Raw genomic sequence first — 12,855 nt, forward strand, 5'->3', positions numbered from 1 at the left:
GCCAGGATGGTCTCGATCTCCTGACCTCGTGATCCGCCCATCTCGGCCTCCCAAAGTGCTGGGATTACAGGCTTGAGCCACCGCGCCCGGCCGTCTTTACATATTGTTGATGGCAAAGAAAAATCAAATTGGTTTGTAATACAGATTTTTACTAAAACTCAGAGCTGCTGCCTGCCTCTAGCTAGCCACTTTGTTAAATAAAACAGCAGGAGGATACATATTTCTGATCAAAATCCCCTTCACATAAAACCTAAGAATAATTTTGCTTGAAGTTACTCAAAAAACAAAATATTGGCCGGGTGTGGCGGTTCACGCCTGTAATCCCAGCACTTTGGGAGGCGGAGGCGGGCGGATCGCAAACTCAAGAGATTGAGATCAGCCTGGCCAACATGGTGAAACCCCGTCTCTACTAAAAGTACAAAAATTAGCTGGGCATGGTGGCTTGTGCCTGTAGCCCCAGCTACTCAGGAGGCTGAGGCAGGAGAATTGCTTGAACCTGGGAGACGGATGTTGCAGTGAGCCGAGATCAAGGCACTGCATGCCAGCCTGGCAACAGAGCAAGACTCCATCTCAAAAAAAAAAAAAAAAATATTATACCACATTTTCATGAAATAATTAAATTACCATATTAAATTCAGCTAGTTTGTCACCTTCCTACATTTACATCTCATAATTGCATAAAATAAGCTAAGTCAGAGTTTATTCTGCACATCATTTGACAAAGAAAATCAACAATTAGGCCAGGCGCGGTGGCTCACGCCTGTAATCCCAGCACTTTGGGAGGCCGAGGTGGGTGGATCACGAGGTCAGGAGATGGAGAACATCCTGGCTAACACAGTGAAACCCCATCTCTACTAAAAAATACAAAAAAATTAGCCGGGCGCGGTGGTGGGTGCCTGTAGTCCCAGCTACTCAGGAGGCTGAAGCAGGAGAATGGCGTGAACCCGGGAGGCGGAGCTTGCAGTGAGCCGAGATTGCGCCAATGCACTCCAGCCTGTGTGACAGAGCAAGACTTCGTCTCAAAAAAAAAAAAAAAGAAAAAGAAAATCAATAATTAAAAAATTACCTCAGATCTGATTCTGGTCAAGATGGAGTAAGCACTCTCCACTCTTGTCTCTCACTGAAGACAACCAAATACCCTGGACGGAATGCATGGAGTAGCTATCTTAAGACTCTGAGAAGTAAATTTTAACAGGCAGATTGGGGAAGGAAGTCAGAATTCAAAATGCCACTGAACCAGTGGTGAGTTTTCCAGGTTTTTTCTTTTCCTTCAGTAACTCCTGACCTGGACTTCATGGCAGCCTGAGCTCCTTCAGGAGTACCAAGCTTCACATTGGATGACATTTTTATAGCCAACTAAAAATGGAAGCATGGACAAAACCTTACTTGCAATCTCACAAACAGATGCAGTCTAGTAGAAACTTTTAATTTTCAGTGTGAATATACACAATGCAATATCACTAGGATCAAAATTGGTATCTACTGAGCCTGAAGCAGACTGTATGCTATGCCAATCTGTCTCACAGATAGAACTTCCAAGAATCATGCAGATGTTGTCTGTAAATCTGAGCTTGACTCCTGTAAAAAAACTTCTCCAATAATATTGTATTAACAAAAAATAACTTTTAAAAAATTTTAACTGACTCTTTCCTTGCTTACTGGTGATCATACTCTTTGGAAATACTTGCTCCTAAAAGTGAAACAGGCAATCTAGAAGTGGAGGTAGATGCAAGACTTCTCTACTCTGATAAAGACCACTTCATTTTCTCAACCAGAAAAAAAAAAATATGTATGTGTAACACTATTTCTGCTTTCCCCAGCTAGTGTTATTTGGAAACTGCTGGCTGCTTAACTTTTCTCCTCTGGCTATGGGGTCTGGAGGGTCTGCTGTAGAGAAAAAGCATTATTTATTTCAATTTTATCTCCTTTAAAAACATTATCCTAGATTTTACATAAGCTTATAAAAGTGTTACATTGTTTTATATTTCTCTATTTTAGTTGAAATTAATAAAATAAATTTGGTTTATTTTTTTCAATTTTATTAAGTGATTTGTGTCATCAGTAACTATAGATCTTAATTTCCTTTAAATTCACACGCTCCACCTAGTGTGCCACTTGAGAATAGCATCTATTATCAATTTTTGCTGAAGAATTCCTCGTTTAATGTGAAAATTACAGATCTCCAACTAAAAGCTACTTGGATTGAGTATTCCAAAGCTCAGAGGAATGCAGACATAGATAAATGAATGGATAGATAGCAAAAAACATTCTACTAAATCAAAAGTATGTGGTAAGGCACTGTTGTTTTAATGGCTCAGAAGATGTTTTCAAATTCCAGTAAAGTTTATATTGCTTTTCCTAGATTTCCTACTTGTTTTTATGAGTCTGTAAGTATGTTGGCTGCCAAGGCTGGCTTCTCAGACAAACAGAGTTTGCGAGTTGGAGCTTAGAGGGAAAGTCTTGGTTTGGACTGGTTCCTGGAGTTTGCTTTTGGTGAGGCAGTGGAGCGGGAGAATGTGGAGAGCAGGACTGGTCTTAGGTTTCAGGGATCAGGTAAAGGGGAAACTGGTGCCTGAATCCACGGATCAAGTAGGGTGGGAATGAGGGCAAGTCTGTACCATCAAGTCCAAGGAAATGGGTGCAGCGTAAGAATAGAATCGGAAGACCAGGAAAGACAGAGCCAGAGGTAGAGGCTGGGAGTTCCCCTAAGACAACAGTGAGCATCGATGAGGTCGAGGATGAGGGTCTTTGTTCAAATCTTTGGCCCAGCCAGTGAGTAGGAAAGGAGCTTCAGAGGGCACCAAACTGGTTCAAATACTAGAGGAATTATTCTCATGAAATAAACTCCTAAAGTGTTGCAGCTTTCACTCTAGTTTAATCTCTATATCTGCATTATGGTTAAAACCATTTCTGTGTCAATGCTCTCTAATATCCCATCACTGGGCCTGCTAGCTCCTTTGTTTGAGCTGCTAGTCCTATGAACTATATTGACAAACATATTTTGCCCAAAAATGACTCATTAATCAATTAGCCTCTTTCTGTCTGCCAATTATGCCTGTGGAATTGGAGGCTTCCACGTAGGTAGGTACAAACAGGGCTGCAAGAACTTCATGTAGGTGAGACAGGATATGTTCTTCCCTTCACTCACCAACTATGAGGAAGAAAAGGTGCAGGCTCGAAGATATCTTTCCTCAAGAATCTAGGACAAAAGCCTCTATGGCCATAGAGAGAACCCAGGGATCACTCCCTTATCACTACATTCAATGGATTCCATAAAAGAATGAAAACATTACTCAAAACTGAGAACGGAGTACTGTTACTACACCAAGGTCAGCGATGTTGACTATTTCTTCTAAATCTTTATTTCCATTCAATACACCCTTTGATAACAGAGACAATGAAAGAGAAACTTTTATTTTACGATAACTCTATAATAATGGACCTAGAATGAGAAAAACAGTAGCACACCATTGAGGAGTGACGTTATTCTACCAGCTGGATACCCTTAACTATGTGAGCTGTATCTTGTCCCTGAACTTAAGGCTCTATCTATCAAACAATACCATGCATAGATTTTAAAATAGGATAATTGTTTGGGTGGAACTTACTCTAGTATCTGTCCATTTTTCATCTAAGCACAGTTTTGGCCAGAATCCCAATAAATCAGCATCTTATCATTCATCATATTAAACAGTATTTGATATACCCAACTTCTCTAAGCAGCAAGAATCAGTAACACCAGCATAAAATTAATATTAACGAACTTATTTGCTCATTTGTAGATAGATAGATATAGGTATACATAGATAGCAGATACTAATTATAGCAAGGTGTAGATTTATTTCTTCTGTTAGGAAAGTAAAAGGATCTTTAACCTCCTATGTGTCAAGCTTCTTCAGCACTTTATGAAGTAATCTTTCTGGAGTTATTCATTTACATAAGAACCCAAGAACCCATTAATGTATATAATATGGAGTGTTGTGTGTGTGTGTGTGTGTGTGTGTGAGTGCATGCATGCACACATTTGAAGGTAGAAGAGGGAGAGAGTGAGCAAGGATTACTGGGGAAAACTCGGGCAGTTAAATAGTGAGAAATCTGTTTTTAAAGGTCATTGCTGCAGGTGGAAAAGAAATCAAAAGCTGAAGTCATTGTTTTAATCAGCCTCAGGCAAATTGCAAGGGCAGAATTACAATCCATTAAACAGAGCAAAAAAAAAAAAAAAAAAACCCAGCAACTCAATTCTTCTACCAAGTAATACCTAGAACAGACCCTTGGCATTTAGGGTTTAACATCTGTGGTTTCAGCTAGTACCAAGCCACCTGCAGGGGCACCGCAGGCTGGATCTTGTAATTTTACTGAGGTTCACGGTTGAGTTCATGGTCGTGGCAGAGACAACCGATTCCTTTCCCTGCCTCCACTCACATTCCAGAGTGGTTTCACTCTTCTCCCAATAACCCTTGTAAAGTGATAAAAAGCATGTTTTCAATCTACTTCTCTGAACTTTAACAGTATGATGACATACCAGATGATACTAATGAATTCAGGGAATTGTAAAACTGGTTTGGGGAAGAAGCCTTTTTGCAGATCAAGGAAATAGGTGCTGATATAAAGGAAATGACCAAATAGTTTAAAAACACCCCCAACAGATTAAGTAGCAATGTACCCTCAACTCATTGTTCACATAGTTTTAGGGCTTCTTAACCTCCTTTAAAAGAGTAAGACTTGGATTCATAACTGCTCTATTGTACCTGAATCAAATATATGTGTTGGCACAATTATAATTTACTGGAAAAACTTAAATTCCAGTGGCGTCATACATACACTATAATCAGCATCAGGTAATGGTATCTATCAAATCTCAAATAGTACAATGTCACTTCTCCACAGGTGCCTCTGCTGTCCTTATCTATAGCTGTAGTGTGTGTGTGTGTGTGGGGGGGGGGGTGTATGTGTATGTATATGTATGTGTGCGTGTGTATATATATGTATATGTATGTATGTATGTATACATAGTGAAATAGGGATGAATCACATCCTGGCTTTCCAAAAAGCACTCAGAAAAGCCTGAATGGTTACACCAGGAAAGGTGAGACAGGGGCCTAACAAACTCAAGCTCTCCATGCCCAGTACAGCTTCTGCTCTATGTGAACAAGCCCTCTATGATTCTTAGCCTTGCTCTTGAATACCCTTGAATATGTGCCATAACTGAGATGGACCACTTCCCTGTAACACTCTTCTCCCAGCACTACCTTCTACCCCCTCACTGTGACAGAGGAGCGAAATTGTGTATTCTCCCTGCCCCCCTCTGTCTTTTCCCAACCATTGCTCTCCCTAACCAATCTCTCCCCTTTTAAAAGTTCACATCACACTCTGATATCATCCTTTTCGGCAAGTGACCCCCAATTTTCCTTTCTCTCTACCCCTTCCCCTGATATCAGTCTTTGGTTTCCCCATGTCCCACCAATCACTTTGTTAACTCTTCCCACATTCTGATCTAAGAGTTCCTCAACTTGTCAACACTTAAAAAACATTTCTTTCTATTCCACTGAAGTTGCCCACAAGTTCAGCTATCCCTAGTTCCTAATTATCTATCAAAAGTTCCTAGGATCTCAGTTCTACAATCCCTTTCCTCACATCCCCTCACTGAACCTGCTCTTCATCTTTGTTGTAACAGCGAGTCCCCGAACTAGATCAGTCTCAAAGTCAATAAGCCAGTCTGGTGTCACTTTCTTCCCTACCCCCAAAGATCCCAAGGCCACTCTTCTACTAACCTTGATTCCCTTGCTTCCTTACCCACTCATCACGTCCACTGAAGTCAGTCTCCAGCCTGAAGAAGACCATAATGTCTGCTTTCTCTACTCCTAACTCCTTGCTGCTAAGAGTTAATCGAGATGACAGATGAGAAAGGCGGCAGTGGTGATGGTACATTTTCTGAGAGTTTCTAGTGCCAAATGCTGTCCTGAATGCTCTACGTGCATTATCTTAGAGACGGATTAACTTCACTACAATAGGATGCTGTTCAGTTACGTTCCACCTGGGTTTTCTATGCTATTAAGCAATCATGATGTCTATCTTTAATTGACCCTTTATCATATTCCTCATAGTGACTATCTCGAAGATTTAACACTTCCCTGGAGTACCCATTCCACTCCCAACTCTGAAACCTTGCTAAGTTTTTTTTTTTTTTTTTGAAAGATAAAGGCCATTCAACATGAATTTCCTCACAATACCTCCTCTCCTCCCTTAAGTTTTCTGAGTACTTTTATCTAACCTTTCTGTGTCTTTCCCAACTTAGAGTTTCTCTCTTTCTAAGGTGAACTTTCCTTTTAGGCCCCTGACCCACTCCCTGTTGCTTCCTCCATTGTTTCCTCTCTCTTCTGTCTTCAATGTCTCCCTCTCTATATATATCCTTCCCCTTCACCTGTCCAAGTGTTCCCCAATCCTTTAAGAACTGGCATTCTTCCCTGCAGCCCCGCTGAAACTACCAACTTCTCTCTCCCCTGGGAAAAGTACTAAAGTGGACAGAATATTCCTTACCTTTACAGGAATAGTAAGAAAGTTTTCCCTGTAGGTTATGTTTCATTACTCTGTATCAGCTCTCAAATCCAAAAGAGTTACTCTACTCTAGCTGGAGGGCCCGGGACTGCTTAGATCATTGAAGAACTCTCTTTCAGGCAGAAAGCTGGAAGCCTTGTGTAATATCTGGAAGTACTCAGCATTGCATTTGATAGACTATGAAGACGTGTCTTGCAATTTCTATGTGATTGTATCGTGAACCAGGCCAGGGAGGCAGCCCAGTTTGGGGAGGCCCCATCACACTTCTCTCTTTCCCTAATCTCCCTCAATCAGTCCATCACTAAGTCCCGACAATACCATTATTTTAATATCTTCTGCCATTTGTAATTACTATGATCTGCTCACTAGTCTCCTTAGTTGCAGCCTTGCCCTGCTTCATTCTCCATACTGCAATCAGAACAACTTTCTAGAACTCATCAATAGCTCCCTAGGGCCTAAGAAACAAATTCAAGCTCCTTAGGCCCATTATGACCTGGCTCCTGTCTACCTTGTCTCTCCCTCCCACCTTCCCCACACCAAGCTCCAGCCATGTCAACTAATTGTTCACCAGATGCCCCAAGCTCTCTCCAGCCCTTGTGCCTTGCCCTTTGCTCACTGCTTATTCTTTCCCCTCTACCCCAAATAACCCCCTTTCCTTGACTATCTTCAATTTGTTCTTCAGGACAGTTCAAGGATCATCTTCCCAGAAGCTCCGGGGCATCTTCCCCCACCATCCCAACCCCAGACTGACTTAGGTGTCTTTCCCAGGTGCTCTGGGAGGTATCCCAGGCATTCCTTTATCTAGGTACTTTTCATGTTGAACTGTTCTCACCTGATTCTTGTCTCTATCACATACCAGACTATTAGCTCTTTATCAGGAACTGCATCTGATTTGCCTTTGTAATCCCTCTGTTCAGCACAGGGCCTGACACATACACAGGTATAAATGCCTCTTGAATGAATAAATTAGATATTGAATAAGAGATAAAATGGGATATTTTTTAACATTCAGTACCTCAGTACTATTTATTTTCGTGATCTTTTACAGTAAGTAAAAAGATGAATTTGCACAGATTATGGGCAAGAGGTAGTTAGTGTTAAAAAGAAATGAAAGACTCAGAATTAAATAGGCCTTGTACACTACTTCTACTACTAACATTTATGGAAGGTGCACTATTCTAAGCATTTTACATGTATTGACTCACTTAACCCTCAAAATAATCCCCATTTTATAGAAGAAACTTTGGAAGAGAAAGATTAAAAACATACCCAGTTAGTGGCTGGCCTGAGATCCAAACCTGGTAGAGCAATAGGTTCTTTTTTTCCCTTCCTTTCTTCCGTCCTTCCTTTCTTCTTTCCTTCCTTCCTTCCCTCCCTCCCCCCCCGCCTTTCCCTTTCCTTTTCCCTTTTCCCTTTCCTTTCCTTTTCTTTCTTTCAGACAGGGTCTTTATCTGTTGCCCAGTCTGGAGTGCAGTGGTGCAATCACAGTTTGCTACAGTGTCACACTCCTGGGCTCAAGTGATCCTCCCACGTCAGCCTCCTGGGACTACAGGCATGTGCCACCATGCACGGCTGATTTTCTTTTACTTTTATTATTTATTTAACTTTTTAGTAGAGATGAAGTCTTGCTACAGTGACCAGCCTGGTCTCAAACTCCTAGGTTCAAGTGATCCTCCTACCTCAGCCTCCCAAAGTGCTGGGATTACAGGTGTGAGCCACCACACCCTGCCAAGCCAGAGGTTTTAACCACCACATTGCACTGCCTGCCATAACTGTGTAGAAAAATGATGAGTGGGTAATTTGGCCTCAATCATCTATATACTCACCTCAATTTTTCTGTGTGTGTGTGTGTGTGTGTGTGTGTGTGTGTTTGTCTGCTTTAACTTGAAAAATCACAGCTTTAAATATATTGATTTATCAGCATGGAATGATATTTGAGGGGTTTTCCTGGTAGGCTGAAAAACATCTATGTAGCCAGCTCTTTGCCGGTTGCAAGAGGAAGCAATAGTACAAGAGAGGTGGCAGGTTACATGTCAATTACGTGCACTGTGTTTCCTTTGGAATTAATTTTCCTACATCCTAAGGAAGTGATTGTTTAAAGTGTTGATACCTATTTGTGAGGTTGTATTTTTTTTATGGTAGTTCAAAGAAACACAAACCACTGAGTGAAACTCGAGATTACAAAGACCCTGTGAGAAGCCTTTGCCACTACATAAGGCTTCTGACAACAAAGGAGTTAACAAAGATAAAGAGAAATTAGAGAAAGGGGATGAGAGAGGCTGGTGTTACGATTTTCTATGGTAAAAGGAGAAAGATTTTGTTTTTTTTCTTTTCTTTTTTTCTTTTTTTTTGAGATAGAGTCTCACTCTGTCACCCAGGCTGGAGTGCAGTGGCGTAATCCAGCTCACTGCAAGCTCCGCCTCCCGGGTTCAAATGATTATTCTCCTGCCTCAGCCTCCCGAGTAGCTGGTATTACAGGCCCCCACCACTATGCCCAGATAATTTTTTGTATTTTTAGTAGAGACAGGATTTCACCATGTTGGTCAGGCTGATCTCAAACTCCTGACCTTGTGATTCGCCCACCTCAGCCTCCCAAAGCGCTGGGATGACAGGCATGAGCCACCGCACCTTTTTTCTTCAAAAAGAATAAAAGAGAGAGAGAGCATAGATCTGGACAGGCTAAGTCAGGCAAATGTGAAAACCCAGATAATTTGGCAAATGAAGTCTTAGAAATCATTCCGTGGCAAATCCCAGAACAGGGAGACAAGGAGGAGATGTTGGATTTGACTCATACCCTTTAAATGTTGGGTTTGTTTTCTGCTTAGTTTGTATTTTCTTTTACTTCGTCTTCATTTTTGGTGGTGCTGGTGCTGTGTGTGTGTGTAGGTGGCTGGTAGGGGTGGTGGCTGCTGTAAAGGAACCAAAACAAGGAAGAAAAGAGATTTCAGCTCCCTGGGGTTTAAACACAAGTTCCTACTGCTTCAAAAAGACCCCAAGTCACAAGAATTTCTCTGCATTTCTCTACTCTGTAGGGAAGCCATAGAAACAGAAATGGCAGTGGAAAAAGGAAACAAGTAGGAAAAGAAATCCACACTGAGCTATCCAAAAGGGAAGAAAAATCAGCAAAATATAGTCACCTTGAAACTATGCCTCCAGCTCCAAGAGTTCTGAGGCCAGTGTTTGGCTTTTTGATTACTAAACAGCTTTCTGCAGAATATATGAATATTTCCAGAACTTGCAACTTATGATATTTTATTTTCTTCACCTCCAGTACTTTGAATGTTCTTTTAATAATAATGGACTGAAGCTTATCTACATCCTGGATGGTTTCATAAAACCAAATAATTGCTGAGCATAGGAAGCAGGTTTATTTACATTTAATTTTTTTAAAGAGAAATTCTGCCACCCTCTGGACAGAAATCAAAGATCTATTTCTTAGCGATTCACCAAGAAATACTGTTTAAAGCACTTGCCCCAGAAAATAAACATTTTATAAAAAATCTACCTTCTAAAAAAAAAAAAAATGGAGGATGAGGTAGGGTCGGAATCACGGCTGCTTTAGATAGAATAAACAGTACCCGAAAAATCTTACTTAAAAATACTAAATCGACTCTAAGGAGTTTGAAATGAAAGAGAAAATGGTCTCAGAGCACATTAGAGAAACAGCCTCCAGTGTTTAGCTCAGAATCTTTCCAAAAATCACTTTACAGCCTCCATGACTGCTCTTCAGTCTACAACAGCCAAGTAAAGGTGTTTCACACAATGTCAGCCATGCCATGGTTGCTTTCCTACAGTACCCTTATTGGTTAAAAAAAAAAAAAAAAAAAAAAAAAAAAAAAAAAAAAAAAAATCTAAATTTCTGTTACATGTAATATATATTTGATTTTTAACTGAACACCAGGGCAGAGTAAGATTTCAGCCACTTGAGAGAAATTGGCCATAAGAGCACAAATAGGCAGTTTGTTTCTGAAGCTCTCCTGCTCTCATCCACTGGGCATGGAGTACTTAATGTCATGTAAATAAAACTCTTAAAAATGCAGGGATGTGATAATTACCAGTAATAATGCTGGGCAAATCAAAACACATGACATGACATTTTAATAAACAATCACAGGGAGAAAGAAGAAAGAGAGTACAGTACCTGGTTTTGGTAACAGGATTTAGATGCTTCTGGTCTTGGAGAACCTTGGCCAGCTGTTTTTGCAGAAACAAAACCTTTCCATGTACTCCTTTAATAAATGGGTGGTCAAGGAGATGTGTGACGGAAGGTCGCCTTTCAAAATCCTTAATAAGACACCTGTTTGCAAAAACCAACAAACAATCCAAAGTACAATCTTAGACACCCTGTTCACCTATGAATATGGGAGAGAGAGAGAAGCTAAAAGCTAAAACCTGATCATTGGTTAATGATACACAGCTCTTTCTTTATTAATATGTACCAGAAAATAGAAAAATAGTAATTCTCTATTAGTTGAATTAATTAAAACATCAGAAATCTGTCTTAGTTTGTTTTAAGCAAAGTTGAAAATACAATTTTACCATGAATTTGAAGTACTCAAAACACTGAAAATATAGACTGCTCAGACAAATTTCTACCTGCATTTTCATTACAGAAAAATATTTTCAGTGGAGTCAAGGTGATTTGTGTATATATATATATACACACTTTATTTTAGAAATATGTAGAATTAAATACTATCACCTCAATTAAATCCTAATATATGAAATGTCGCTTGTTTAATGGTAGGGAAAAGGCATTTAGGACTTAAAAGGAGAGAAACTAATCATAAAGAAACCTTCACAGAAAGTTTGGTGCTTGATTTCTAATGTCTTCTGAAGAACCAGAAAAACCACAGAACAGGAAGTGACTACAATATAATTCAGATGAATTGGGATAGAATTATACAAACAAGGAACAAAAAGTCCATTCAAAATGGTAAAATTGGGTTGCACTTAAACTCTTCTGTGGTTAATTGGTTAAAATCATACCGGCATAACTACTTTCTGTTTTAGATTCAAAAGCCTTTTCAAAACAAACAATGATTTAGTACATTTTGCTCCACCTTCTGTGTTATTCAAGATGATTTTGATACAGGGAAATTTCTAGTGAAATTGAATCTGACGAATACCCTTCCAATTGCCATCACATTTTTATTCTGCGTAGCTGCCCTTGGCAAGAGGAAGAAATTTTAACATCCACCCTTTTAAGCTATCAGTCTTTAGCCCACATTGGAGGCTTAGGATAAATGGATGCCATTCTGCCCACTCCATGAAATGAACGTCTTTAGTTTACTCAATAGTGGCATGCTAGCAACATCTAACATATAACATATTTTTAATGAAATTCACTGACAAATGGTAAAAAAGTTCAGCCTCACCTTGAACATCTTTTCAGAACATTTAAGCAGAGTTCTTGAAACAATCCTCAACAGTTAAATTTACAAAAAAAGCTTTAGCCTTTGCAGTTTTCAGTTCAAAACACTTTCATATCCCTTACCTTCTAGTACTGAAAAGATGTTCGGTAAATTTCCCAGTCAGTCTGTTTTAGAATTGATTCAGGGGATTCCCTATCTATTGGAACTGGAGCTTTCGGCCAGAAAAGCCAACAGAACCTAAATTATCTCCATTCGGCTGCTTGCAGGACTATAAATACCACCTCTGCCTTGCCATGGGAAGAAATACATCATTTGACTTTTATAGGTTCAGGGCCTTTGGTATAATCTATTATTTTCTGTGAAAATAAAAAATCAGTGCATATGCTTTAAAAAGACTGTGTTCATGTCTTTACATCAGCAATCTTCCCTTGATTCCTTGTATATTCATCTCTATATGTAACTATCAAAGTTAATATGCTTTGATATTATGCAAAAATGCTAATAACCATGTTTCCTGAAAAAAGAGGGAATCCAAGAGGTAGTTATACTGTCAGTAACATAGGTGCATGGCCCAGTCCTCCTAGCATTAGGAACAGTGTATAAAAACTCCTAAGGTAAACTTAGCTCCTATGTCCTCTGAGAGTTCCTACTGAAGATGCACCTGGTAGTTTTGCACACCCCCAGGAACCTCAGAGGGGACAGGTAGGATGGGAGTGTGGGAACTGCTGGATCTGAAGCTAAGCCTACTCAGTGATTTTTTAATAAGTCACATCATGTCTGTTTCTCATCACCAAATAGGCATATCAGTATTGAAGTATTTCCCAAACATGGGGAGAGAAATTTCCTATTTCCTCACATAATATTCACCCCACCACCCGTCCCCCACATTTTTTTTTTTTTTTTTTTTTTTTTTTTTTTTTTTTTT

The 12,855-nt window shown here is 39.8% G+C and overlaps 1 protein-coding gene across 1 annotated transcript in view; it reads right to left on the minus strand.

Moving 5' to 3' along the window:
- MYO3B (myosin IIIB) overlaps positions 1-12,855 on the minus strand; it is a gene marked incomplete at its 5' end in the record, with an annotated part of 364,721 nt that overhangs the window by 175,709 nt on the left and 176,157 nt on the right. Inside the window, one exon of the mRNA XM_017854464.1 lies at positions 10,697-10,852. Coding sequence (XP_017709953.1) covers positions 10,697-10,852 — 156 coding nt within the window. The remainder of the gene's footprint in view (positions 1-10,696; positions 10,853-12,855) is intronic.

The sequence above is a fragment of the Rhinopithecus bieti genome, unplaced genomic scaffold, assembly GCF_001698545.2.
Source record: "Rhinopithecus bieti isolate Rb0 unplaced genomic scaffold, ASM169854v2 scaffold_37314, whole genome shotgun sequence".
Classification (NCBI taxonomy): Eukaryota; Metazoa; Chordata; class Mammalia; order Primates; family Cercopithecidae; genus Rhinopithecus; species Rhinopithecus bieti.